The following is a 27521-nucleotide window of genomic DNA, read 5'->3' as shown; positions in this document are numbered from 1 at the left end:
ACTCTGAAAGCTGACATTATTAGGCACTACTGGAAATATTGCAGAGCTTTGCATAGTAAAGAACATTCAGCCAAGTAGCTGGTGAGTGTCCTGTGTTTTTCAACACAGATACCTTTGCCACTTCAATATTATTAGAAGTTCAGGAGACAAGAATCTAGCCCATAATATTTATATCATTTTCAAGTGTCGTGGGGACAAAAAATCCAGAATGGAAAGGAAAAAAAGAAGCAATCTAGCTAGGAAAGCTCCAGGGCCTCAATACTTGCATGCTGTCATTTTTACCACAGTCAGAGTTTCTTTTAATGAGGGGCTGAGCAGACAGACAGAGGGGTGTCTCTGCTTTGGAGAAATTACAGGCTAATCTGATCTACCAGGTGTCATCTGTCCCCACACAGCAGAGCACTTGCACAGGGTGACAGCACAGGCAGTGACCCCAGCACAGGGATGCTGCTAAATACCTGCCAGTACCTTGGTTAACACAGAGGACTCATTTCTCACCATATCCACTGCTGTCAAAACACACCGTAATAAAAAATTAGGGATAATCTTTAAACCAGCTGGTTTTCATGCAAGATGTGGGTTGGTTTTGAGGTTTTGTCTTCCTGCTTTGTGTAAAACTTGGTATTTAAATTGTAGCTTCATTAGGGAAGGGTGTACTTTCAGACACCTCTTGTTTTCAAATAAGATCTCAAACTTTTCTGCCTGATTTTCCTGAAGCCTTTGGAATGGGATATGATTTTCATGTGGAATCAGAAATAGTGTTTACGTAGATTTTAAAATAATTGGTTTTAAAACATCTCCCAGTTGCTGAATCCTTTCCTTGCAGGTGACAAGGAAACACTTTTTTGCTGGCAGTTTACTGCTGTTTTCATGGCTTTGTGAATCTAAGCTTTAATTTTTCTTCCCATTTGTGCTTATGTCCAAAGGCGTTGAAGTTGAACTATTGTAAAATTAATTGCATCGGGAAACACAATGTTATTTTTCTCCCATCTCTGATGTTCATATTGTAACTGAGGGAGAGAAAGAGATGGAAGGGGAGGTTTTCTGAATGTTGTAGTAGACAAGCTGCTTGTTTCCTTCACTGATAAAGAGAGGGATTTCTTCAAAGTGGAGTAGAAAGATGTCTTGGTGCTTTGGCTGTGAATAACATCACACACAGCTGCACCAGGAGCAGAGTCAATATCATGCTTTGTGGCCACTGAGTGCCTGGGAATGAATGCTCTATGATCACGTTTAGAGGGGGCTGAACCACATCTAAACAAGCAAAGGAGTTTTATAATCTGAAAACTCTAACCTTTGCAGAATGTCTTATATATTCTGCACTAATAAGAGCTGCAGTAAAAAATGGCTCTGAAGATTTACACCGACATATAAACACATATAGCTGCAAATGTGTACAAAGCGCAGTGGAAGAGGGGAGGTAGATTTAGATGTGAATGCAAGAAGGAAAAACTAAACACAGTTGGACTGTTGTAGCCAGAAAATGAATTAGTACTGCATTTTTCTGCCAAACACAGAACATGCTCCTCATTTTTAATTGTCTCCTGAGCTGTGGATATAGAGCTAAATAGATGTGATAAAAGGTCAGTGGTTTCAAGCTCCACACTGAAACAATAAAAAAAGACAGAACTAATTGTTCTGAGACCTTTTGCAGTTCATAAGAAGGACAAAGAAGACAATTTTGGTGTGGTAATTCAGACTTGCTCCTGCCTCATGGAGTTTGAGGATGTATTGCCCTTTTTCTGTCCCACAGAGGAGTAGATTTCTTCCTCACCTAAAAATTTATGAACTCTTTGCTCAAACACTTTCCAGGCAGGACAGGAGGTTACAACAATACTTCTAAACTTCAGGTGATTTGCAAATTTACCCATTTTAATTACTGGATTCTCCAAACTTTCATTTCTCTCTTGGGACTTGCTGTTACCTCAAAGTCTAATAAGTCCCATTCCTCTGCCAGTAATGAAGTAATGACAAAACTACAAGGGGAAAAAACAGAAAAAAAGCAGTGCTGTGAAAACAGTGAAGGGGCAAAGTCCACTTAAGTTTCTGAGGCTATAAACTATAAATACAAATATAAATATTAGAATTTACCCTCTCTGCAGACAGATTTGCCCCCATCTGCAAGGGGGTGATCTGGGAAAACCATAATCTGATTCTTCCACTTCCTTCTTGAGGGCCCAAATGTCCTTTCCTTGATGACCTTCTCAGAGGGTCAGTCTCAGGGCTGGCTGCCTCGTGCCAGCCTGTGCAGTGGCCTCCTCACTGCCCCATGACCTCCCTCCGTGACATTAAGCTTTCCCCTTTCTGCTGCCTCCCCACAGGGGCTTTCTGTCTTCCCCTTCCCTCCTCCAGCTTGTGCCCATCCTTCCCTAGGCACAAGTGATTAGTGTTTTGATCTTTGGCAGGAGTGGTGATGACAAATATCTCGCTCTGTTTCACCTTCCTGGCACTGGCGGGAGCTCCCTGATGTCCTGCTGGGCTGCAGCTCCTCTTGGTGAGCTGCCAAGGAAGAGTAAGCTTTGGTAGACTCTGTGTCAGCTCCACAGCAGCACTCTGGGCTTGTTCTGCTCCAGACTACTCCTAATAAATATGATTTATGAGGGCATCTTTTCCAGGATGGCTTTGAAGAAATGATGCTGATGTCTATATCTATCACATATAATGTGGGTTGGATTCTTTTGGCTTTTCTGGTTTTTTGGTTTTGTTTTGTTTTTTTTTTAATATTAGACATCTTTGTGGAACAAATACACAATTTTCCTCTTCTTTCTTTTTTAAAGTGTGGTCAGATTCCCTGGATTAAATTTCAGCATTCCCATAAAGTATTTCACATATGCTGTGTAGTGTTGCAGTGGTGTCATACTGAGATAAAGTTACAGAAATCTGAAATCAAGAAGTTTTTTATTTATTTTAAGAGCTCCTCAAAGTCATCCTAAAGTTAGGAATCAGGCAGAAGGTATATCCTCAGGAAAAGGAGCAGACATTTCACTACAGTCTGTTTATTCCTATTTTTTTGCAAAATAGTCCTCTTTTCACCTTAATAAATAGAAGAATTAATGAAAGCTTTTTTTGACACCCTGGCTATTACTTTTATATAGCCATCAAAAGGAAATGTGAACAGGATTGACAATTTCATTTATCTTTGTGATAGAAATGCAAAGTAAAGAATTTGTAGCAAGTTGTGTGCGCATCATAATAAAAGGGCAGCAAGAAACCCTTTTCCAGCCAGTGCAATTTATTTACCTCTTTTCAAAATCAGCTTCTTATTGTGTGCCTACAAATCTGCCTGCTCTGAATACGCATTCAGAGAGAAAGAAAACAGGACAACTCTGAAAGGATATTACATAGGAAATTGCAAAAAGTACTTCGTAATTAGTTGGAAAGTTTTGTCAAATTGGACAGTACATTTTTGTGCATTTCAATAAGGTATAAAAATGCACTGGGCTGATGACCATGGAAAAGGGAAGCCAGCATGAGACTAGTGAGGTCCACTCCTGCTTTCAGCAGCACCTGTGAGCAGCTGTCCACCCCCAGGGAAGGTGTGACTGCCTGCAAAGGCTCTCGTCTGCAGAGGGTCAAAGAACAGAGGAAATGATGACCCTGAGGCAAAACTGGTTCATATGTGCTCTGATTAGATACTGTTATGTGAAAAGGAGCATAAGATGAAGGAGCTGAAATTCAGTCTTTGAAGTCCACCTTCTCCTTCTCCATTGCAGGGGCTTCTCCATTGTGCCCTGAGGATGGAGGTTATAAACCAATGTGTGTGATCCCACAGAGTCTAAACCACTGTTTTAAAATATACAATTTTAGTATAACAATTTGGAATAAATGACCCAAACCTGTCTGCCCCACCCTGCTGTGTCCCACCCAGCCAGGCACACTGGGTGTGTTGGCCCTCACTGCTGCAGGCAGGGGCTACAACTTCACACGTGTATCTGTGTGACACTCCTGGCTCATCCCACATTGGAAGGAGGCCCTAGTGGGAATTCAACAATATCAAGTGCCCTGAAAGCCTTTTCCTGGTAAGATGGTTGGGTAAAGAGGCCATTCAATTCCATGAGAAGGCCTCACGCCCTCTGCACTTACCAATCATAACAAATGTCAATAATAACATTTACACAAAAAGTATAAAAGGCAGAATTTGTTACAGGAATGGAAGAAAAATTTACTTTTTGGGTTGAGGGGAGAAGCATCACCAAAGGTTTAGAAATAATTGATTGTGGGCACTAGCAAGGCAAGTTTTTCAAACACAAATGCTATAGTGCCCATCGAGCACCTGCCAGAGAATTTCAGATAATCAGCCATGAGAGGTGAATCATGACAGTGAGCAGCTGGGGGAAAATAATAGACTCTCTGTGCCACTCCAAGCTGGTGTTTCCATAATGTCCTAATCAAGGAACGGATCCCCATTACTGTTTAATTAAACCAAAGGTTTATGGGGTTCTTTGTCCTGAAGATATGATACACTCTCTACGCAGAACAGTGTTAAACTAGACTCACAAAACCTCCATTCCAAAGGCAGGGATAGACCCAAAAACATTGTTGAATCCAAGAAAAAGTGGCTTCTTGGCATTCAGTTTGGCAGCATTAGCATGTGGTATCAGGAACACCTTATTCCTTCCCTCTAAACACCAGCACAAGTCAAACGTGGAAAAAATAATTCTTCAATAGAAACAATGCTGCATTTTATGTGCTTTCTCAGTCTGGCATTTCCCTGAATTTGCAAAAATCTGACAAATCTAACCAACCGTTAAAATGTGTAATAACAATGGTAACAAAAAAGCCTGCTTTGAGGGAGCATGCACAAGCAAATGCAGATGATGAAGAAATGTAAGTAGAATTTCTGACTCCTGATGAAGAGATTGAATAATTTGGTCAGACAGTTTTAGTAATTCATCATTTATTCTTTAACTTGTACTGTAGCATACTCCTATTTATTTGGAGTGCAATGGCAAAGTACAGCTGCACAGAATGTAGGCAGAGAGCTAGATAAAGGATAATTTTAGGACAGGTGGTATCCTAGATTTGTAAACAGACATTTCTATAATTAGCAGTGGATTCACCACATCCAAAACATTCATTTGTGTAAAGTACCCTCATATATTATCAAGATTATACTAAAGCCTATACTAAACTTTGGAGAAGTCATAAATAACATGGACATCTAATATATTTGGAGAATAAAAGATGCATCATTAGCTGAATTTTTGTTTTAACAGCTATGGTATCAGCATTTCATGAACTACAAAGGTGGTTTTCAGTCTGTGTGGAATATTGTGTAAAATTTTCTGTGCAATACAAGTCAGTAGCACAGAAAGTTGTAGCCCAAACACTTGCTCAGTATTTTTGGAAGCAGCTCTGTGTCAAAAGTGCAGTGGTTTTTTCTACCTGAGTAAGCCACAAGTTCAAGTGCAATCAGGTGAACATTTTAGTCTTAGCTTAACCTCTACCATTAGACAAAGAGTCTGGAAAGCTATCAGCTATTGCTCAGGAAAAGGTCAAAAATAACTGCCATAACTGCCAGCAGCTGTTGCTGGATATATGGGTTGATCCAAGTACAGCCGAAACAACAAAAGATATCTTGCAAGAAAAAACAAGTAGACATGACATCATCTTAAAAACTTAAATCGTTGTAGTAGTTACATTGGAGGAGAAGTCTACCTGCTTTTTTAATCATCTCTGGTATAATTAACTTTACACATGAAAAGCTGAGATGTTTTGGAGGCTTCATGAGAGTAGTGCCCATGGGCTGCAGCAACCCAGCCCTGGGGAGGCCAACCTGGCCTCACTGCCCTCATGTCCCACGTTAGCCATGATGACCACCACCAACTTCAGGCCTCTGGTTTCCAGAGATCTGCTTTTGGGCTTCATAGTATCACATTAACAGGGAAACTATAGAAAACAGACGAGCTTCATGATACAAAAAAAATGTTGCTTGTTCTTATCAGGATTTTCAATAATTATTAGCTAGTGTTATTCACTGCACCAGAGTCTCATTAGCCAACCAGTCCTGCCTACTTGACTTGGCATTTCTTATCCACAAAACAAGGCCATGAAGTTGGACTTTAAGAGACACCTTTCCTGACAGCAGAAAATGTTTGGTACAAAATCATAAGCAGCAGTGAGGGATCATCACCCGTAAGATAAAATGATACTTTGTCAAGCAGATAATATAATCCTGGTAATCAGGTTAAGATGAAGCATGGAAAGGTTTTTATTTGAAAGCCAAGTAGGAGTTTCCCATTCAAAGCTTTCTTTGAAATATTGGGGGTATTGTTTATAGCAAGAGCCACGTGTATCATCCAGGAAGAAAACACAGAAAACATTTTGGTGAGGTTTTGGTTTTCATGAGCTGGTCTCAGAGACACATCTGGGTAGTCCAGGCAGTGCAAAGGAGCCCTTTTCCAATGCAGTGACTGTCCCCAGAGGGTTGTTCTTTGTGCCCATGCCTGTTCCCTCATGCCAGGAAGGCAAGGTGTGCTCAGTCCCGTGTGCCGTGGCCGGTGCTGGCACCGAGGAGCGGGACTGGTGCGCCTCACTGCCCAGGTATGCAAGAGAGCTTCTGACATTTCTCTCCATTTGTCAGAACAACCATCTGGCCAACGGGCTTGTTCTGAGGTGTAAAACACAGCTCAGAGAGGCTTCATTGCCAAGGAGGATGCAGTGAAAGTAGATAAGCAGAAAACGTTACACGTAGAGCTTCCATACACAGAATGGGAATGGTGGGAAAACAGGCTGAACTTCCACACGCGGCGGCTTAAGTTGGAAGCAGTGGAATAGACTGTAAATGCACACACAGCTCTAGGAAAAATACTGATTTTGCTGGGGTAGGAAACCCTAATCAGTGCTTGGAGTTTTCCTCTCTGTGTTCACCTGCTAACAGTATTGTGGCTGAATTCATCCTGGTTATCACAGCAGTTAACACCTTCATAACTTCTTCCCAATTTCCTCCTGAAAACCTGAACTCCACAGTACCCAAAACTAGTGAGTGGTAGCAGGATTGCTGCTGCATGCAAAGAGCTCTAAGAGAGAACAGATATTATAGTCAACTTTATACAGGATTATCAGGATTATCTCCTAAAACAGATCAAAATAAGGCAGACCTTCTGAACAATGGAAATCTCTATCTCTAACTAGCAGTGTAGTCAATTTATTTAAACAAACATCTATTTTTACATAGCAGATTAATCTCAGATTATTGAAGTAAAAGCCTTAATATTTAAGCTTCTGTAAACATCTGAATTCTAGAACATTTATAGAGTTGTTACCATTTACTTCAAATAGCTTTCTGCTTATGATTTATTCTGTGGCTAATCAAATACATACCTTTATCTTCTTCCTGTCACTGCAATATGCTGAAGGCAGGTGCTGATCTGAGAAGGCTGCAGGTCCCTGGGGCTGGGGCAGGACGTGCCTGGGCACAGCTGGGCTGGAGCTGCAGTCCCCCAGCACCGTGACCACTGCCCGCCAGGCAGCTGCCCAGAAATGCCTCACAAATGTCAGCCCTACAGCCCGAGTCCCAGGGACCAAATTAATTCCGAGCATGCTATGAAGCCTGTCCTTTCCAATTCACCTGGATACCTGCCTCTGCCTTTGAATGACTGCCTGCAGTGAACTGGACACGACTGAATTACAGCTTGAGAAATAATCATCCTGCTCAACATTCTTCACCGTGTAGAAGGTCTAAATCAGAGAAAAATCACATCTGAACATCAGGACTCTCACCCAGATAAGAGACAAGACAGGGTGAAACATATTTATGTGTCTGAATTTTGTTATCTATGTGTTATTACCTAACTTTGCCTCCCAACAGTCATTAGAGCTTTCATAGAGGAGCACCTGAAGTCAGACATGTGCCTCTCCCTGACAGGAGCCACTTTGAACAAATGTGTGTTGCAGTTTTATTCTAAAACTCTCCAAATAGAACTATTTGTCCATGAAACACTTTGTTAGAATTATTTGCTCACCTCTAAAGATTCATTCAGTGAAGATATTTTGTCTCAGATTCTTCCAGGATGCTTTTGCAGATTAATTGCTGGGACTTGTGTATTTCTGCTGTGGTCATTATCATTATTTTAAACTAGCAAAACCTTATTGAAATTTTTGTAAAAGTTAAACTCTCCAGAGCGTTTCTGTGAACCCGTCTTACCAGGCTTCCCATTGGCAATACCTCTTCTGAATACTGGGCTTTGTCTACAGCCAGTATTTTCTGCCCACTCTCTTTACATCTGACAAACTCCTGTCTGCTGAAAATTATTAGTTACCACTCTGTAATGCACAGCTTCTAATCCACACCTACCAAATGCTGCTGAGGTTGGGTTTTGGTGTTCCTTATTAGAATCTGTACAAAGGGATGACCTGTCAGAAGTTAACCAGTTCAGATTTTGGGATAAGGGAGGTGAGAAATGATTATTTTTAATCTCATTTCCCTGAGAATACAGAGAAAAAAAATCATAGTCTGCACATGAAGGATGTGGAATCAAGAAAAATCTGCCTTTTAGTTCCCATCTTCTTTCTTTTGCTTGTGGCAGCATCTCCCCAGGTCTTCTGATGCCACAATCTCTTTGGAGAATGGGGAGAGGCTCCTGTTCCTGCATATTGTTGGTCCTCTGGGTCTGTGCAACTCCCTCTCCTCTGAGATAAATTGCTTTAGAACTGTGGGCTGCAGGAAAATTACCCGAGAGAAAATTCAGCACGGCCAGGAGCTGGCTCCAGCCTTGCCAGCCAGAAGTCAAGAAGCAGAGAGAGGAATCACTCCCATCCATCAGTTTCTCAGGTCACTGCCTGGAGTGGTCCCTGTTTCCAAGCTCTGAACACAACCCTTCACAGCCGGCTGCCAGCATCTGCCTGATACACCCTCTGGCTGGTTCCTTTCATTTGGGGGGATAAGCATCAGTTTTCTGGATGGATTTTTCTTCAGTCTGAGTCCTTCCTACCACATCCATAAGATGTTAATGTGTCAACAAGCCATAGCCAAACTTCCACAGTGTCACCCCCGAGTCCACCACTTACTCCTTACTTACACACCCAACAGCTGTGCAGCTTTCTAACTCCCATGAGCACCGAGGGAACACCAGCAGATAATTGATCCTGCTTGAACCAAGTAGTCATTTCAACTCTAATTTGGGAGCCATAGTCTCTAACAGTCCTTCTGAAACAGTGAGTAACAGGTTGATTCACCAACAGACTGGAGAGGTACATTATTAATGAAGGGGTTGTCTGCAAACCAAAAATACATATCCTTTCACGTTCCCTCTTCCATTCCACAAAAGCCAGCTGTGATGGGAGGGGTGTGGAGGTGACCCCCTCTCAGTCAGACTGCTGCAGGCTGCCGAGATGCTCTGCTGGCAGCTCCATCCAGGCTGCTTTCTCCCAGTGCCAGGAATGCTGAGAGGAATGGGAACAGAACAGGGAATCTGGCCCAAAGTTTCTTTTTGTTTCATACAAAGAAAAGTAATATAAATGATTAAGTCAGAGCATCTAATTCATCTGTACAGCATGAGGTCAGGTGTTTCACTTGATAAACGAAGACATCGACTTATTAGCCTCGGTTTTGGCAGAATTATTAAGAGCATGTTTACGTTCAAGCTCATTAAGACAGACATCTAAAACCAGAAGCATCCAAAATTAATGGATGCTTCTTGAAACTGTTGGCTTCAATGAGTTGTGTTCCATTCTTTTATTAAGTGGATAGGTTTTTGTGGTTTAGACAGAGAGCAGATGAAGACAGTTCCTTAAAAAATAAAAATACAGTCTGGATCTGTAAGGGAAAATTAATTGAATACTTAGAAGCCTTTCTGTGCATCAGTCCACACATAGTGTGCTTAATACAAGATATTTGTACCCAATATGATTTTCCATGTTGTATGTGTTTTATATTTACCATAAATTCTTGTTTTACTTGAACTTTTCTTTTCCTTGCACTCTGATCTTTTATGCCCTAGAATTAAATGGAAAGATGGGATTTCTGTACATTTCCTGATTACAATGGTTTAACAAAGGTCATGATTTTGGCTTTAACAGCTAGCCAGATTCACACTGTCAACATCTTTTCTCTTGCTATCTCACTCACCCATGATTCAAAGACATGGTATATTGACATGCTATGGACTCAAACCCTGAACTGCCAGCTGCAGTAACTCACATCCATTTGGAGTATTCCCTTATGTTCTCACAGCTTCAGTGGTATTTATAAAGGTAGTTAATATAGAAAGTCTTATAAATAATTTAAAGCTCAACCACTCTGAATACCATGTACCTATATATATATATACTATATATATGTAGAGAAATATAGATCTGTATAAAATAAAATGTATTGCATGTTAAACAGTTTTTAAAACAGTTGGTCCTGGAAAAGGCCCATAGGTGAGCACAAGAAGGTTACCCCTGTACCTGGGTAATCATTGTGGTGAGGCCAGGAAACAGAGGCCATCGTGCTGCAGAGGATGCTGCAGGTCCTGCTGACTCAGCTCCCTCCCTCACTTCTGCAGGAGCAGGTTCCTCTCTGCCATGGTGGCTCATTTCCGAGCTGCCTAACAGCCAAATCAGGAAAACTAATGCAACCACATTCAATCAAAAAATTTTCTAGTACCTTTAGCTTCAGCTCTTGACCGGGGGGATGCAAAACATGATTTTTTAAGAGCAATTTTTTTTTCTTCCAATAGTTTATGACATATTTATTATTTAAAAAAAAAAAGGATAGTAGAATAAATCAGTGCATCTTGAGCAAATGAAACTCACTTCCACACCTCTAGTTAATCAGGGTTTATTTGCTTACTATCTGTGATGTTACAGTAATTATACTAATTCTCCAGTCATTCATTGAATCTCTCTAAAAGAACTGGATAGATGTGACTTAAATTTCTAATTATTTAGATTTTTCTGTCTTTGAACTGGTGGAGAGCCTAGCATGATGTGATCCTGACAATGCAAATAATGTAAAGGAAAGGAGAAAGAGTCAGCTATTTGACAAAGTTAAGCAAACTCTCCAGTTTTACACATGGAAAACACGTATTCTTCTTTATAATATTGCACATATATCTCCTCACCCTTTACATCTGGAGATTGTTAAGACATTTATATTGCATCTCACAAAGAAACATTTGCAGAACTGAGGCCTAAATGTTTAAGAGTTCACTGCAGATCTTGTCTGATCTGTTGGTTTCTTACATGGATTTCTTTCCGTATGAGGTACTGAGAGTTCTTTGAGGTCAAACACATGTCAGTTTTCTACATGGGAGATGTTACTAATTTCTGTGAGCCCAGTGGAAAATATAAGGTATTGCTTAACTCAGTGGTGTTCTCTCCTGGACTTAATGTTGGTTTTTAGTAATATTTTTTGTAGCGTTCTTTTTTCAGTCTTTGTTAATAGTATTTTGGATTCAATTCCCCAGTAATTATACTGCTTGCAGAATGTGAGGAATCGGGATATTGATAAACAATTGTTAGAATTATTTTGTAGACCCAAATATGGTGTGTATTGAGTTTTGCCAATGTGTTCATCTCTTTCAAAAGATGATTATATTACTTCTTACCCAGAAGAGGGATAAACGTTAACTTATAATCTATAAGATATTATTTTATAATAATACAAGTTATTACAATATGGTGATTTAATATACTTTATACAGATTCTGGTGTAAGTTAAACATAAACACATTACTCAAAGGGAGTAACCACAGTGTGTAGGTAAAGACACTTCAGAGGCAAACAATACTCACCTCCAGACTGTCAGGCACTTCTGGGACACCTTGGAGTTAAAGTTTCTCATGGTAATGTCGAATTTTGGCTGCTTCTCTTTATTTAGCATACTTCTGCAAAGCAGGGTATTTTTTATAATTCCCAAGACTGAGCTGAGTTGGCTTTTACTCTGCTCTCTGCCTCCAGGTGATCCATCTCATTCAAGCTCTTCCCAATAAATTTACCAGATCCCTTTCGTATGCAGGGGTTGCACTGAGCAGTGGAGGATCAGCAGCTCCCATCTGCTGCAGGATGAGCTGCCAAGTGGCAACCTCACATGCTGATGGACCTGACAGATTTTTACATGTTGTCTTCTCATGCCATCTTATACTCCTGCCTGTTAGGCAGCCAGCAACATGTCTTTTATTAAAACAGACTATATACCTTAAATTTCAGATAAATTTTACAGTTTGGAATAATCTGATTTTCTGACTGCCCTTGGTTTTATTGAAAGCATGATGTACTAGAACGTGAGATTTCGTTGCATTATTATGAATATATGTTGCCTTCTCTTCCCATATGTTCTTGCATAAGTGTCTCATCCTGCTAGATCATTCAACAAAGAAAATAAGATAAAAAACGAAAGTAGAAACTGAAGACAGTGAAAAATGCATTTGGTGCATAAAGTGAGAGCTGTGCCTGGCCAGAATGCAGAAACATGTTTTCTATCTTAATCAGTTTCATGGAAAGTAAAATGAAGCTTTTTGGTGGAAATGTCGCTTGTCCAGAGTAAGGATGAATAAACCAAAAAGACAGCACAGTCTGACAGTTTTAACCCAGAAATTCCTCATATGAGACCAGTCAGTTCTTTCTCAAACACTGTGTTAGACTTCTGCATATCACCTGGATCCTGGAATAACTTCAAGGCAGTGCAGATGGGAAATAGGAGAGTCATGGTATATATTGAAAACAATCCAGCCCTTTGAACTTGCAGTTTTTGTGACCTTTTGAAGACTTCTTACGGGAACACAAATATGCTGTCAGTTTGGTTTGGGCCTGATCAGGACTGGAATTTGTGGGGTGGGGAGAAGGAAGAAAAAATGCAATTATACCTCTTGATTTGATGTTAAACCAGTGACATTTTAGAGGCAATGAGGCTGGTAGTTGCCAGCCTGTTGTTATGAGCTACCCTGAGACAGAAGCTCCACAGTGAAGGTCACTGTGCTGGAAGCAGAGATGTGAACATTTTACGTCTCTCTCTTCTTGCTTTTTCAGGTTTCTTTACATTCAATATTCACTTCTGCCCCTCGCCTATTTTGTAAAGATACACAGTAATACAGTTTGCAGAAGCCACTCAGCAAGCCACCAGCACTTTCAGGTTCCTGGGGACATACCCTGAGCCCCAGAGCCTCTGGAGCCCTGCCTGTGAGCTGAGAGTGGCAGCACTGCCAGATCCACCACAGGAGGGAAGGGCCAGGACTGCCCTCCATGTCCACAGCAGTCGTGTGCAAAAACATTTACTTTCTGTCACTAGAAGCAAAACTGGCCCCCTGTGACTATGAAAATATGTCAGCCTAATGAGAAAAATGAGAAGAAAAAAACCCTGACAAAAATCTAAGCACAGAGTGTTGAACAGGACTTGTTTCTGCCAGAGGATTTAGGGCACAGATGAACGTTGCTTAAATGTGGTAGGAATACCACGTCACATCAAGTAGGTTACTGTGCTTTTGCACCAACTCAAAGTATATCCCATCATATATGCTTTGTGTGTGTAAAACTGGATTTTTTGCAGCTCGCTCCTTTCCAAAGATGACCTGCACTGTTTAATTTCTGAATGGATTAACTCCAAACAGTGGGGTATGAATTAAAGGCTCCTCAAGCAGCCATTAGAAAGTATTTTGGTTATTCAAATAATGGAGCTGCTAGTGATTTAAAAAAATTCCAGGGAGAAATGTTCTTAAATGTCATCAGCTACACAGTGCTGGAATCACTTCAGGGATTTCATGAGTTGCTATAAAACATGGTCCAGCAACATCAAAAGAGGTCTGCCACTACCAATCCTGTGAGTCTCAGTGTCTGCCTAAAGTGCCAGACACTCATCCACTGCTAATTATCCATCTCCTCCTGAGGTCAGTGGTGCTCCTGCATCTCCTATCAAAGGAGGATTTGGGCTGTCAGTGGAGTATAAGAATGGGATCAGAGATGACAAAGATGACTGTCCCTTCAGGACAAATTCTCCTGGTTTTGTCCAATGGTCCCTTCAGACTCCTTCTGGCTTCCCTGGAAAGGTGCTTAGGAGCCAGGAAGGGAACTTCAGAGCTTCTCCCTGCCACCATCTCCTCGGGAAGGGTTGAGGGATGAAGTCACATGGATTACGTGAGGAAGTGTCCTGTTACCAGAACAGTGTTTCGGCTTATCCTACAGCAGAGAGAATCTTCTCTACTACAGTCAGATTTGGAAGGGGAAAGCTATGGGAATGCCGTAGGATTTCTCCATGAGAACAACCAACTTCATTTTGCACAAGTCTAAAATATTGTTGCCTATCTGCTATCTGACTGACAGCTGCAGCAAAGAAATACGGTCATCAGCAAAACACAGCCTTTGCTTTAAGCACCTGAATAGTTTCCCTGATTTCACTGAGAATTGCTGGTGTGGATGATGCTGCAGGATCAGCAACTGCAAAGGGAGGTTTCTACCTGTGATACTCCTGCCATTCATCCCCTGTTAGGGGTATGAGTGCAGCCAGGTGAGAGCTTCTGCACTGCCAAAGCCCCTTTTGTTGGCAGGATTGAATCAATAAATGACTTCAAATGTTGTTATGATCCTAAGAGCAAGATGATTTGCACAGAGTACTTGCTAGTGAGTGTAGAGCACAATAGTCCCCCATTATAGTTTTAGTAGAACAGAACATAAAAAGAGTCTTGAATTACTCTAACTTAAGATTGTGAAAAACACGCTTGAGTTCCTAATTCCTTACTTTAATTGAATACAAAGATATGAGCACTTCAATGTTCAGCTGCTACATATAAAATCAAATTTGGAGGGTAGTAAATACTGAAGGCTTAGTGTTATAAATTAAGAGTCCCGTTCAAGATAGTACTGTCTTCAATTCAGCAACACTATTGCTAGAATAACAACCTTAGATTTATTAAAATAGAACTAAGTTTAGATGCATATGCCTTCCCTTTCATTTTTATTACTTATTTTTATCTCTAAGAAACAAAATTCAACATACAAAGAGTATTTTTACTTTCCCAGCTGTTATAAATTTTCACAATGTTGCAATTTCCAAAGAAATTTTTAAACATCAGTTTTAATAAAAACTGGAGTAAAAGTGTTTAAAACATGATTTTCCACTACTAATTTTACATAAAAATTGCTTCTGTTTTGATTCTCTTTATCTAATAGGAGTTTTCTAATCAATCCTAGTGCAGAGGTCAACACAGTCATGGAATTGCCTCACTAGCAGAGGACCCACCTAACCCATTCCTGGGATTTGACTGAAAGCCTTGTGCTGCTGAGTGGAGTGGCTGCTGGATTTACTTCCTCAGGTATGTCTGTCCTAATGGCCTTTCCCTGCCTTCATGTGGCCTGGTAGGTGAAGAACTACAGGGAGACTCTGCAGTGCTACATGGCTTGAGGCCACATGTGAAAAGAAGGAATGATTCTTACTGCGTGGAGCACACTGAGCTTTTGGGTGCAAAAGCAAAGTTAAGTGATTATTAGACTATTTCATTTTAATGGTGTTTACTGGTTTTTACAATAAAAGTTTTTATGATTGGCAGGGACTGACTCCACCTGCCTGGGGGACCGGGCCCTGCCTGGGGGCAAGATTTAGGCTCCCAGTAACCAACATGGAGAAAGGCAAGGAAAGTTGTCATAGACCTGCCAGGGCGCTGTCACAGGATTCAGGTCATGGTATGATGGGTAGGAATGGCTGAAAAATGCTCTGAAGAAAAAAGTCTACAGCAGGAAATATTGATTTGATGCAGTTTCAGTATTCTTCAGGATTGTGTGAGTTTTACTGAAACTTCCTGATGGAAACCTTGCAGGAGGGTTTTCCTAGCAGGAAGCCAGCAGCCAGCAGTGCCCAACTGCTTAAGCCTCCAGCAGTGTGTCTGATCAGGCAGGGAGTCAGTTAGCTGGGGAGATAAGAGACTAGCACCCGTTTAAAAACTGGTCTGATTTAGTTTTTCAAAAAGTGAATGTTTCTAAATAATTTGTTCCATAGAAATCTTCATGTATCCAGCTAACACATTCAACATTTTTTTTTATGCTACAGAATGAAACCATTAAAAAGATAAATTTTCTGCAGCATACTTCCCAGGCCATCCCAGTGATTAAATGAAGTTGTGGCTGAACAAAATGGTAACTTCTAATGGAATTCCAGGGCAGGGAAAGGGCAAATATTTTAGAAAAGCATTTCAAATTTACTAAAATACAGCTCCCTTGCATTACTTACTGCAAAAATCAAGCTCTGTTTGTGTTTGCTACTCACTGTAAATGACTTTACTGACGACTTTTGAGCAGTGCTATTTTTTAATTGGGGACATTTTGCCTGAGAAACAGCTGATCCACGGAAACATTTTCTTTTTATGATAACTGTTTTCCAAGTCGATAGTTGTGCTGTTTTGGTGGTGTTTTTTTTTTTTCCTTAATGTGTTTTAACAACAAGTAATAAACCCAGCGAGTGTGGAAGCCCTGACAGCAACCGAGCCATCAGCTGAGGACCCCCAGACGTGGATGGGGATGCCGCAGACAGCAGCATCCCGCTTATTGCTCTGCGTTCAGGAGCCTCGCAGGTACTTGCGGAGGGGGCCGGGGAGCTCGAGCGAAGCGGGCGGGACGGCGAGTCCCGGTGAGCCCGAGCGGCACCGCGGGCGGTGCGGGGGCTGCGGGGCGGTGCCTGCCGCGGTGGGCGGTGCGGGGCGCGGCCGCGGGGCGGGGGCCGGGCCCGCGGGGCAGCTGCGGCCGGGGCCGCCGCGCATCGCCCGTGCGGGGAGAGGCGGGCCCGGGGCTGCCGCCGCCTCCGCCGCGCAGGGGCTGAGCCTGAGCCCGCGCCGCGACGGGCGCTGCCCGGGCGGAGGGAGCGGAGCTTCGTCCGTGTCTCCCCGCGGGATCCCCGAGCGCGGGCCGGGCACGGGGATGGGGCTCGGAGGGGCGCCCGGCGCCGCCTCCTCGCTTGCGGGCTGCGGGAGCCCCCACGCAGCGCAGGGCAGTTGAATCCCGCCCGCGGCGGAGCGAAGGACCGGGACGCGATTTATTTGCTGCATTCCCAGGGACGTCGCTTCCACCTGCGAGCGAGTTTGAGCGGTCGGCTGTGGATTTTATAGTTGCTTCTCCGCAAACCAAGGGTTAGCCGGGTGGCTTTGGCTTTTTGGGAAGGAGCCCTACCCCGGCCCGCTGTGTGCGATGGATTGAGGCGTGCCCGGCTGCGCCCCCAGCCCGGCCGCCGCCCGCAGCCCACATCGATGCGATGGAAAGTCGGGGGCTGTTCTGCACCCTCTGTTACCTGATGTTCAACGCGCCTCTGCTGTTCATTGTCACCGGTGAGTAGGGAACTTTCGCCTCTCCCCGCGGCGATCCGCCGCTCCGGGCACCACTTGCTGGCGGGGGGCTGCGGGGCCGTCGGGGCTGAGCTCCGGCCGCGCCGCTCCCGCCGGCAGGTGCTGAGGGGCCCGTCGTCCCCGGCTCGTTCCCAGCGGCAGTGCTGGGGGCTGGGGGCAGGGAGCTGCCCGGGCGGGCTCTGGCAGAACAAGGTGGCACTGTTGGGTCGCAGCTGCCGGCAGCGCGGAGCGGAACGGAGCGGGGCGCGGCGGGCGCGCAGCCCGGGACAGTCCCCGCGCCCGTCTGCGGGAGGGGGCAGTGGGACACCGGTAGCTCTGAAAGCCCAGGGCTTTCTTGGGAGGACGAGGGGGTTTAAGATGCTCTTCAAACTTTCCCGTTGGAGCCGCGGCTGCAGGGTGGCGGGGACCAGCTTGGCCCTGCCCTGCCCCGGGTGTGCGCAGTGCTGGACGCTCCGTTTGCTCTGCGGTCGCTGGGCTACATGAAACCCGTGTCTCGGTCAGCGCGTAGCCCTTGAGCTGAAGCAGCTCACGTTACGCTGAAAAGGACTGATCTTGTCTTTTAATGTCTCCCGTTAACCAGCCCTTGTAACTCTATCTTCCCCTCCCAGCTACCTTTACTGAAGTTCCCAAAGATGTGACTGTTAGGGAGGGAGATGATATTGAGATGCCTTGTGCTTTCCGAGCCAGCGGATCCACCTCTTACTCCTTGGAAATCCAGTGGTGGTACCTTAAAGAACCAGCCAGAGAACTTGCACACGAATTAGCCATCAGTGTCCCTGGCAGCAGGAGCAAGGTAATACATTGCTATGGAGATATATCTCTTCATTGATTGTAACGTGCTTAGAGGTGATCAAAATAAACTCAGCAGCCCCAGAGAGGAGACTGCTTCCTCTACCCAGTGCCAGCAACTGGTAGGAAGCACTGGTGTGCCCAGGCCCTCTGTGGGATGCAGGACTACAGGGTATGCACTATGGGGGACTTTCATCTCAGGAAAAAAAACCGTGCTTAAAGGATTGTAAATAGAAAGTGATAAACGTCCCACCACAAAATCATCAGTGAGGTCCCAAGAAAACCAGTGAAAATAGCTTTAGTATGAAGTGTGGACAAGCAAAAACCTTGTGCTTCTGTAGACTGAGCTAGGAATCATTGTAAAAGGTGGGAGAGCCTCTGCTCTCTGATAGTGCAGAGAAAGCCATGAGGGATACACCTCTCTCTGTTGGTATGTTAAGCTGATATCAGTCTGCATATACAAAGGTACAATTTCTTGTTGTACTTGTACAGTATCTGTCTATATCTGGAGCTCAGCAAGACGTTTTCAGTCGGATGTAGTAATTAAAATGCATGAAGCAGAGTTAAATCTTGCATCTCCTTTCCCCTCCCCCTAGCAAGCCACTTGGCATGAGGGCAGGCTTTAGTCTAAATTTTTCAGCTGCATTTCCCCAGCATAAGCCAGTTCATTCTACAGCCTCCCCTCAGTGCAAGACACCTTCCTGGTGCCAAACAGGGCTGTACAAGGAGTGGGGTAAAGCAGGACTTGCGAGATGTGTTGCCCTACTGTGCAGGGCACGTCATCCTCTCCAGCCTCTGTCCCCTGTGCCAGCAGGGTGGCCCGCGGCAGCCTCTGTGCCTGTGCCAGCTCCCCTCTCTGTGGCACGCTTGTTTTCCTGCAGAGCTCAAATAGAGATGCAAAGCATATAGACACTGAGCTAATGCGATGCCGCCTAGCTGGGGAAAGTGTAAGTCACTTGTCAGACTGGGAAATGAATTGCTTGGATTTAAATGTCTTCTTTAACCTTATATAAAAACTGTGAATTGCTTTTGCAACAAATGATGACAGAGCGTGCCTGGAGAATGATGACCGTCTCCCCGAGAGGCGCGTCGGTGAGGTCTGAGGCATCACTTAGGTTTACAGTAGTTGGCTGGAGACAAAAAAATAGCCAAATACAAAACCTGCTGAGTGGTACCTCTTCCCAGGGTGTCTCTGGACCGAAGCTCTGCCCTGAGCAATGCGGGATCCAGCTTGCCCAAGCACTTCACTGCGGTGCTGCTGGTAAAGCATCTTCCCCGGTGTTTGTCAGCAGCTGTGAGCAGCACAGCATGCAACAAGCGTTTCTTTGGCTGCTGTTCGCACCCTGGGTGAAGGCAGCACTTTTGTGGGCACCACGGGAGCTGCACCAAAACAATCTCTCCAGCTGAGCACTGTTTTGCTGCCCTGCCCATAATCTGGGGAACTCCCCCAGGCCACACACGGGCTGTGTGATTGGCAAGTGGAGAAAGTTGTATCTGTCCATGTCCTGTCCTTGCACTGGGGTGGGAATATGAGCATCTTGTTGAGGTACTGGCAGCACTGAGTCTAATCTCCCTTTTTTCTGTTCTTTTAGGTAACAAATAAGGATGCAACCAAAATCAGTGTAAGTGCAGCTCGAGATGGGTGTGCACCCCTCCTCCCATGCACGTGGGATTTACTGCATGCCCCCCTCCTTTCCTGACACACGAATGCAGCTGGTCTCACTGGCAGCCCTGCTCCTGCAGCACGGCAGGACTGTGGCACGTTTCCCCTCCTCAGTGTGTCACGGCTCGATCAACGCGATACCATCTGTTGCTGGTTTTGCAGTCACGTCTCATTCCTTGCAAATCCAGAGGAAGTCATGCTTACCTTACAGCTCTTCCTTAGCCACGCTTGGAAAAGACCGTGGGCCAGATTAGGAGAAAATGTCGCAAAACGACCCCCTTCTCTGCCTGTCCTGCAGGAAATACGCCCCTTTATTTGATGCGGGCCCGGGATACCGCTACCCCTCTCCGCGGTGCTGAGCCGCTCCGGCGGAGCCGGACTCAGGTCACCTGCTCGGCCCCGGCGGGGTGTCACCGAGCCCAGCCAGGCTTGTCCCTCTGCAGCAGGCGCGGGGCGACCCCCGAGGGGCTGCGCGTTCCCCACGGGGCGGTTCGTGCGGGCTGGAGGCTGCCCGGCACCGGGCACTGCGCGGGGGGCGAGGGGAGCCCCGCGGGGGCGTTGGTGGTGAGGGAGGTGTGCGGCCTTGGGGCCGCGAGGTGGGGCTTTAACAGCTCTGTGTCCGGTGATCTGGGGGGAATTCGCCCCGTGGCTGGGGCCAGGGCAGGGTCGCTGCCCGGGGCTGAGGCGGTGCCGGCGGTGCGCTCTCTCTTGCAGACGGTCCGCGTCCAGGGCAACGACATCTCGCACCGGCTGCGGCTCTCGGGCGTGCGGCGGCAGGACGAGGGCGTGTACCAGTGCCGCGTGTCGGACTACAGCGACGACGAGACGCAGGAGCACAAGGCTCAGGCGCTGCTGCGCGTCCTGTCCCGCTTCGCGCCGCCCGACGTGCAGGCGGCCGAGGCGGTGTCGCACATCCAGAGCGGGGCTGCCCCGCGCCGCCACGGCCCCGCCGCCCGCCCCACGCCGCCGCCCGGCCCCGGCAAGCGCCCGCCGCCGCCCTCGCCGCCGGCCCCGGCACAGGGGGACATCGCCGCCAGCGCCACCGCCGCCACTGTCACCGCCTCGACGGCCGCCGCTGCCGCCTCCTCGGCCTCGCCGCCGCCCGGGCAGGCAGCCATCCTCCGCCAGCAGCACGGGTCAGGTAGGGCGCGGGGGCGGGAGGGGGACCCCCACTCGTGGGTCAGCCACCGTGACCCCTCCTTTGCTATGGGTGGGGCTGTCGCTGCGATGCTAAAGCTAAATAATCGCACCCAAATCTGTAGGCAAGTGCGCTTAAGTTGTCTCAAAAGCCGGGGCTGGTGCGTTGGCCCAGCCCAGGCGAGGGCTGGGGAGGTGGGTCTGAGCGCAAGGCAAGGACCTGCATCCTTTCGTAGGTGCTATGGGAGGCCCAGCCTCCAGAACCACCTTGCAGCTTCTAGGATGAGGTTTTAGGAGGCCCCGCTTTCAGAACCCCCTTTCAGCTTCTAGGATGAGGATTTTGAAACAGTAGTTGCAGCCACAGGTGAGCACAATGCCGTGGATGTTCTGCAGAGAATTTAGATCAGCAAGTGGTTGCAGGGCTGGTTGTCCCCGACAGCTGCAGGGCCCATGCAGAGTGGGGTGCGGGTTCAGAAGGGAAATGTCAATTGCTGTGTAAGAAGGTCCACATCTGAATTAATGGCAGGATAAGAATTGGAGATACAGCACTGTATAATGGTTTTCAAATGTAAACATCATTCTAATACTGATTGTCTATCAGTTAATACTGTATTAAGTTATTAATGCCACATTACCATATTACAGCTTGACAGAGAAGGCCGTTATAAACCTTTAACTAATGACAGGAAAGTCTAGGACAAAGAACATAATCTTAAATCTGCATTGCAAAAGTGTTTCAAGCTTCAAAGGTGTGCTGCTGCTCTGGCTGGGCTTCAGCTCCTCTCTCAGCCACTGTCACTTAGCTAATGTTGAACAAATGTTCCTGCCAAGTTGTCTGTGCAAGAAGGAAAACAATTTTATGCCACTGACTGTGCAGGGAAGGCCCTGAGCTCCCCTCTCTGCTGAGTCTCTTCTGACGCAGATTTATAATCTTCATGCAGAGATGTTCACACTTCTTCCTGATGCCTCTTCACACTCTCGGGGCAAACAGTTGCAGGTTTTGGCTCACAGTAATGGAAATAATTTGTATATGGGTCACCATGACCTGCTGGTGCTTTACAGGTGCTGTGTTTTATCTGGCTACTACCTTTTGTTGTTTTGTGAATAATTAGGGTTTTTTCTCATGTAGAAATACATATGAAAGTTGGGGTTTACTCCTTGTCATTCCCAAGACTAAGCTGGCTGTTCACTGATGTCTGGTGGAAGATAAGGTGATAACTACAGGTGCTTGCAGGCATTTTAAAAAGTTCAGTTTGCTTTTCCTGAATTCAGGGACCACAAGAAATTGAAGTCAACACTAATGCTCATGATGTATTGTTTTCCTGTTGGAAAGATCCACTTTCCTCCTAGGACCCCAGGGCTGGGGGTTGTTTTCATGTTTCCTCTCCACTCAATGACTGTGAGAATTCTTGCAGTGTTTTCCATGCTGACAGTAGAAGTTGGGTTTGGGACTCACAGCCCTATGCATCCTGCCTTACTGAACCCAGAGCTTAAGTGGTGCATGCAAACTGAAAACAGGGCAGTGGAAGCGCAGTGGGCTCAGTTCCATGTCAACAGATGGATGTGAGCGTGTGCCGCCAAGACAGCATGTCACATATGTCTGTTAGGGCAAGACCTCCTGCCCAGATCATCTAAACTGCTGTCTGTCCCAATTTTGTACATGTCTGTGGTTTGGGGATGTGGCACTACTGCATCATTTCTAGGCTGGATTAAATTCTGAAAATAAACTGTGGCCAGCAATGGAGGTAGTGGAATGATTTGAATTAGTGAAAAAGGCAGTAGAACACAGAAAAATATTTAGTGGGGATCTCCAGATGGAGACTGATGCTGAGGGCTACAAAATTGGCTAAACCAAAATTTCGTGCTGTGAGCTCTCTCCTGGGCACGCTGGTGTCTGTGAACAGTGCCACTCTGTGGCAGCTCCTGTGCCAGAGAAGCTGAAGTCAGTGCAGAGAGCACAAGATCACTGCTCCTAGTACTGACTTAATAAGGTGTAAACCAGCACCTGCTTTTTTCTCTGTAAGAGGGAGGCAACTAATTTTGTATTTTGGTATGGTCCTCTGTAGAAACAATGGCTTTTTGCTCTGCTTGAATCGAAGACCTCCCTGAATAACAGGCTTCTACTTGGTTTGTTGTAATTTCCGTACCTGTGGCAGTTTGGAGCTGCCTGTAATTACTTATGAATAGTACATCAGCCACAGCATGGCTTTTAGGTTAGAAGCTGAGGGATTTGGCCCTCAAAGTTCCTAATTCGGGTGCCTTCTGGACCAGAACCATCTGAGTCTTGTAACTACGAGAGATCTCTTCAGTTGCTTTTGTGAAGCAGATTGCTGCCATCTCAGTCCCCATCACTCATGTGTCTTAGAAGGACTGTCTGTGCCAGGGTCCTGCTTTGAAGCAGAGAGAGACAGCTTGGTGCAGAGGCAAGAAATCTTCCCTAGACATGAAGTGTTGCATAAAGACATGTGGATAAAATACTAACTTAGCAGTCAGTGTGATGAGGACTTGCAGGGATGTCACCTGCTTTTGTGAGGAAACGGAAGACTCGGGTCTCCAGTGCTGCCAACTCGGGTTGGATAAGCACTAAACTAGCTTCAAAATGTCTTAAAAGAAAATGACATTTTGACCTTCAGAGTTTCCCATTTGTATGTTAAAGTGGTGTTCTTTAGAGCTATTTTAGGTACAGTAATTATTGTTCTCTGTAAAGAATGCAGTTGCTTTATAGAAAATGCCTTTTTTCCTCTTTTTTTTTTTTTTTTTTACCTCTGGGAACTAGAAGCCCTATTTCAAGTCCACTCCCTCAAGGCAGTGTTGTAACTGGTTTTCCACACAGTAGGGCCAACAAATCAAACTAAATCTTTGTTCACATGGTGTGTAATTCTGCAGGACCTAACCTTGTGCTGCTATATGAATTATATCTGCATAGTAGCATAATACGTGTGCTTCGTTATCCTATTTTGAGCCCTGTAACACGTACAGATAAGTAGTTGCACCAAATCTGTGTGTAGTAATTGAATCATCTAATCATTTACTCTCAAAAGACTTTAGCATTTCTAAGTCTTTTTCATTGTATACAGGGATATTTCCTCTGTATAAAAGCAGAAATGTGCTAGAACACTGGATTTGCCATCAACTATTAAGAAACACTCTCATTTAAGGCACCAGCGAGCTCTGCATAAGAGCTGATGGCATGGCACTAGCTAGAGTGTCCTGCGTGAATTGGGTTCTAATCCTATTTTCCTTGCAATAGAAATCTTCCCAATATGTTCAGTGTAGTAAGATAGGGCCTCTATGTGCTTCTATTCCAATAAATGTGATTATAGATCAAATGCTACATTGAGATGTGCCTGCAGGGCTCTTGTTGACTTCAGTTGCTCTCCCAGTCACGTACTGTGGAAAACTGTGATTCTTTACATCTTCTACTTCAACTGAAACATGAACTTATTAGAATAAATGTGTCCCTTACTGAGATTCTCTAAAGAGCAGAGAGTCTCAAACTGGATATACATAGAAAACATATTGTTTCGGGCACGTCATCAGAATGGTGTTTGGTTGAAATTCAGCATTGTGGTATTTAAGGAAATAGATCGAGCCTAACAGAAAAACTGACCAAATGCCAGAAACATTAGCTACAGAATTTTATCTGTAATTTTTAAACAACCATGTAAAAATTTCGTGCTGTGGTCTCCTGAGTCAAAAAGGTCACTGCTTGAAAGGTTACTGCTGGAAAGGTGGACTGAAGTAGGAATCTAGGACATGGGACTTGGGCTGTGAGGAGGCAGAGATCTGCTTGTAAGATCATTGCTTTTAATACTATGAGGGAAGCAGTTGTTGTCCATGTGGTTCTAAATATTTGGCTTTCAGTTTAAATACTTCTACACAAGTGTAATCTTCTGCTTAGGAAAAAAATTGGGGTGAGCAAGTGAAAGTGTGCATATAGTGTAACTGTTTGGAAGTGTTCCTAGTTTTTACTGGGTAGAGTTGGGGGGATATAGGAGAATCACTGAGTGAAACACAGTGTCTCTATCTTAGAAAGTTTGTCGTCCAAAGGGATGAGATGGACAAATGGCAGGAAGAACAATAACTGGCTTTGTTTAGTCCTGTGACAGCTGCGAAATTAAATATGAAAACTTAATTTCAGATCTCTTAAATGCAAGTCCTCTGCCTTAGTCATGAGTCTTTGTCATCTGATGGTGAAGTAATAAACAAGGATCTTCATACTGACCTTCTGGGAGGGAAACTGGCTGTGTTATATCCTACAAAACAGTCTCCAAAATGAGTGTATTGGCTTGGGGGCAATTTATAGTTTAACTTCTGAGCAGAATGCAGATCAGACACTGCAGCTTCCAAATTCCCTTTTATTTGTTTGATCTCTAGCCTCAAAGCTCAGAAGTGAAAGCTTTAAATAAAATAAACAAAGATGGAAGTGTGAAACAAGAAGCTGTGCTTCGTTGTGCTCAGAGTGCTCCAGGAAGGACACAGAGTCACGTGTTATGCAGAGATGAAGTGTTCATAGCAAGGAAGAACAGAAGTCTTCACTTCATGCCTATCCCTTCCCCCCCCCTAAGCCTTTTATGTCTGAGGCAGAAGAAACTCTGCTCATAGACTACATGGCCTAAGATAATAAAGCACCAGGTCCCAGTTCTGCAGCCTCTGTGCATGTGCAGCTCCCAGTGATGCTCATGAGAGCAACACAGGCACAGTCAAGCTGTGGCAACCCACCTTGAGGCAGGAGATCGTGTCAGAGGCACGATCTGAGTTGTGCATTGGGAAGAAAAGGGTGTGTCTTTCTAGCTTAGGGACAGCAAAGTAAATGAACACAGTGTTTTGTTGAGGGTGACGAGCTGTGGCTGGTTAGAGGGTCTCTGTTTGGAGGGGCTGTGGGTGGGTTTGGATTAACTTTGGGTAAGGGTTTGAGTTTAGAGCTCTCCTGGCTTTGTCAGAGCTTCAATGACTGTGTGCTAGTTTGAGAGACAGCCTGTGGAGCTTGTTTATGTTTGATAGATGAACATTACACGAAATAGCAAGAAAGGAGAGCCTATGTGGCTGTTCAGCTTGGGCTCCCTGCCTTTTCCACTCAGTAATGTCTGGGTCTGCTCCACTCCTCCTGCCCTTTTTATGAGCCCATGTATGAGCTCACATTCTGTTGTTACTTGTAGTTAAATGCAACCTGGGTCACATCACATTTTCCTTTACATTAAATAAAGTAGCAAGACAGAGGCCATAACTGAATTATCAGGCTGACCTCCTAAATGTCACTGGATAATAAACATGCAAAGAGAGTTCTCATTAAGTACACATCACTAGCACTGTAATATCTAGGCAAATTAGACTGCTTTGGGGACAAGTGAGGTCAAATATCTTCTTTTGTGTCTGTGTAATATGGATTAATTCTCGAACTGGACAAAAGCACAAACTGCTGTACAGTGTCACCTCATTATCTAGGGCAGAAACAAGCTGTGCCAGGATGTTTTTGTACTGTGGAAATGCAATTTATTTGAGAAACCTCCTTTCAGCGGTTCTTGCTTATTCCGTGGAGGACAGACAAAACTGTACCAACCTATTCTACTATAGCCTGTACAGTGCCCTTGAAGAAATCTGAATAGTATTTGAACTTCTTTGGTATCTTCAAGTTATAGATGAAAAAATATTTTTAAAAATATTACTAAACACAATGAAAGGGGTATTCCAGGTCTTCTTAATGAAAGTGGAAGCTGTACCTAACGTTGGTCTAGATTTCTGTATGACATTGATTCATTAGTGAGCGACAACTGGAAAATTTTATGAAGAAAGGATCAGTGGTATTTTTGTGCAAATACCTCCACATGTGTATTTGCACGAAAAAACATCATTTTACTGCTAATTCTAATACATACTGCTAGTTCTTTAAATACAGTTTCAATAGATACTTTGCAAAATGGCATCTTAGTTTGTAGAACCAGCTACCTTTGTATGTTTTACAAGAGGCAATAATTATTAAGCACTCCCCACCTCCACTATACTAATGCAGCTTTACTGATGTATAAAATAACACTTGAACTGTGTAGTCAATTATATAGGTCCCTAATACTTTAACTGGCAAACTTAGCAGTCATGGCAGAAAGAAACGTCCAGACGGTCTTACTGGTGCTGATTTTGAGAATGCTTTTAATACTGGTGATCTGTAGTTGCAAAGCAAACATAAAGTAGGCTCTGCCAGGAAACGAATCTTGCTGTAGTCCTGTGAAGGTGTTCCTTCTTTGCTTAAAAGAGCCTGACAGGACTGTGCTGGTAATAAAAGGGGTTTGCTTTGGGTTTTGATTTAGCTTTGCTAAAGCAGTAAGAATGCTGGCAGGTTCACTATTGCTGTTTACTATGTGTTTTTTAAGATTAGATAATGGTGGCGCAGCCCCATGTGTCAATAATAAACAGTTCAAGTAGGTTTGTATTGGAAAAAATGGGGTTGTCAGCAGAATGGTATTATTTGTCACAACAGCGGCTAACAACCAAGTACTTTATATTGCTAGGCTGTTATCAGCTGGGAGGCAATTTTATTAGCTGGAAAGAGGAGCAGTTTGGCAGAGCAGCAGCCGTGCTCCATGGAGGAGCCTGTGCGAGCGAGCGCGGGGTCGTTGTGCCGCGGCTGGAGGAGGGAGCTGTGCTGACCGAGCTCACGCAGGATGCTGAGCAGGTGCCAATGGAAACTG

At 44.7% G+C, this 27521-nt stretch overlaps 1 protein-coding gene across 2 annotated transcripts in view; it reads left to right on the top strand.

The window, feature by feature from the left end:
- VSTM2B (V-set and transmembrane domain containing 2B) overlaps nucleotides 1-27521 on the top strand; it is a 141631-nt gene that overhangs the window by 103571 nt on the left and 10539 nt on the right. The window contains exons 4-9 of one of the 2 annotated variants that reach the window (XM_017828833.1): nucleotides 15088-15230; nucleotides 15962-16481; nucleotides 16959-17228; nucleotides 17855-18039; nucleotides 19628-19657; nucleotides 20413-20839. In XM_017828833.1, the coding sequence (XP_017684322.1) occupies nucleotides 17156-17228; nucleotides 17855-18039; nucleotides 19628-19657; nucleotides 20413-20839 (715 nt within the window). In that variant the 5' untranslated portion in view covers nucleotides 15088-15230; nucleotides 15962-16481; nucleotides 16959-17155. Of the gene's footprint in view, nucleotides 1-15087; nucleotides 15231-15961; nucleotides 16482-16778; nucleotides 17229-17854; nucleotides 18040-19627; nucleotides 19658-20412; nucleotides 20840-27521 lie in introns of those variants that run through there. The other variant, XM_017828834.1, reaches the window with a different exon arrangement.

This window comes from Lepidothrix coronata, unplaced genomic scaffold (genome assembly GCF_001604755.1).
Source record: "Lepidothrix coronata isolate B3197 unplaced genomic scaffold, Lepidothrix_coronata-1.0 Scaffold153, whole genome shotgun sequence".
Lineage (NCBI taxonomy): Eukaryota > Metazoa > Chordata > Aves > Passeriformes > Pipridae > Lepidothrix > Lepidothrix coronata.
The sequence above is the reverse complement of the archived record's forward strand: the minus strand, read 5'-3'. Positions and strand labels throughout refer to the sequence as shown.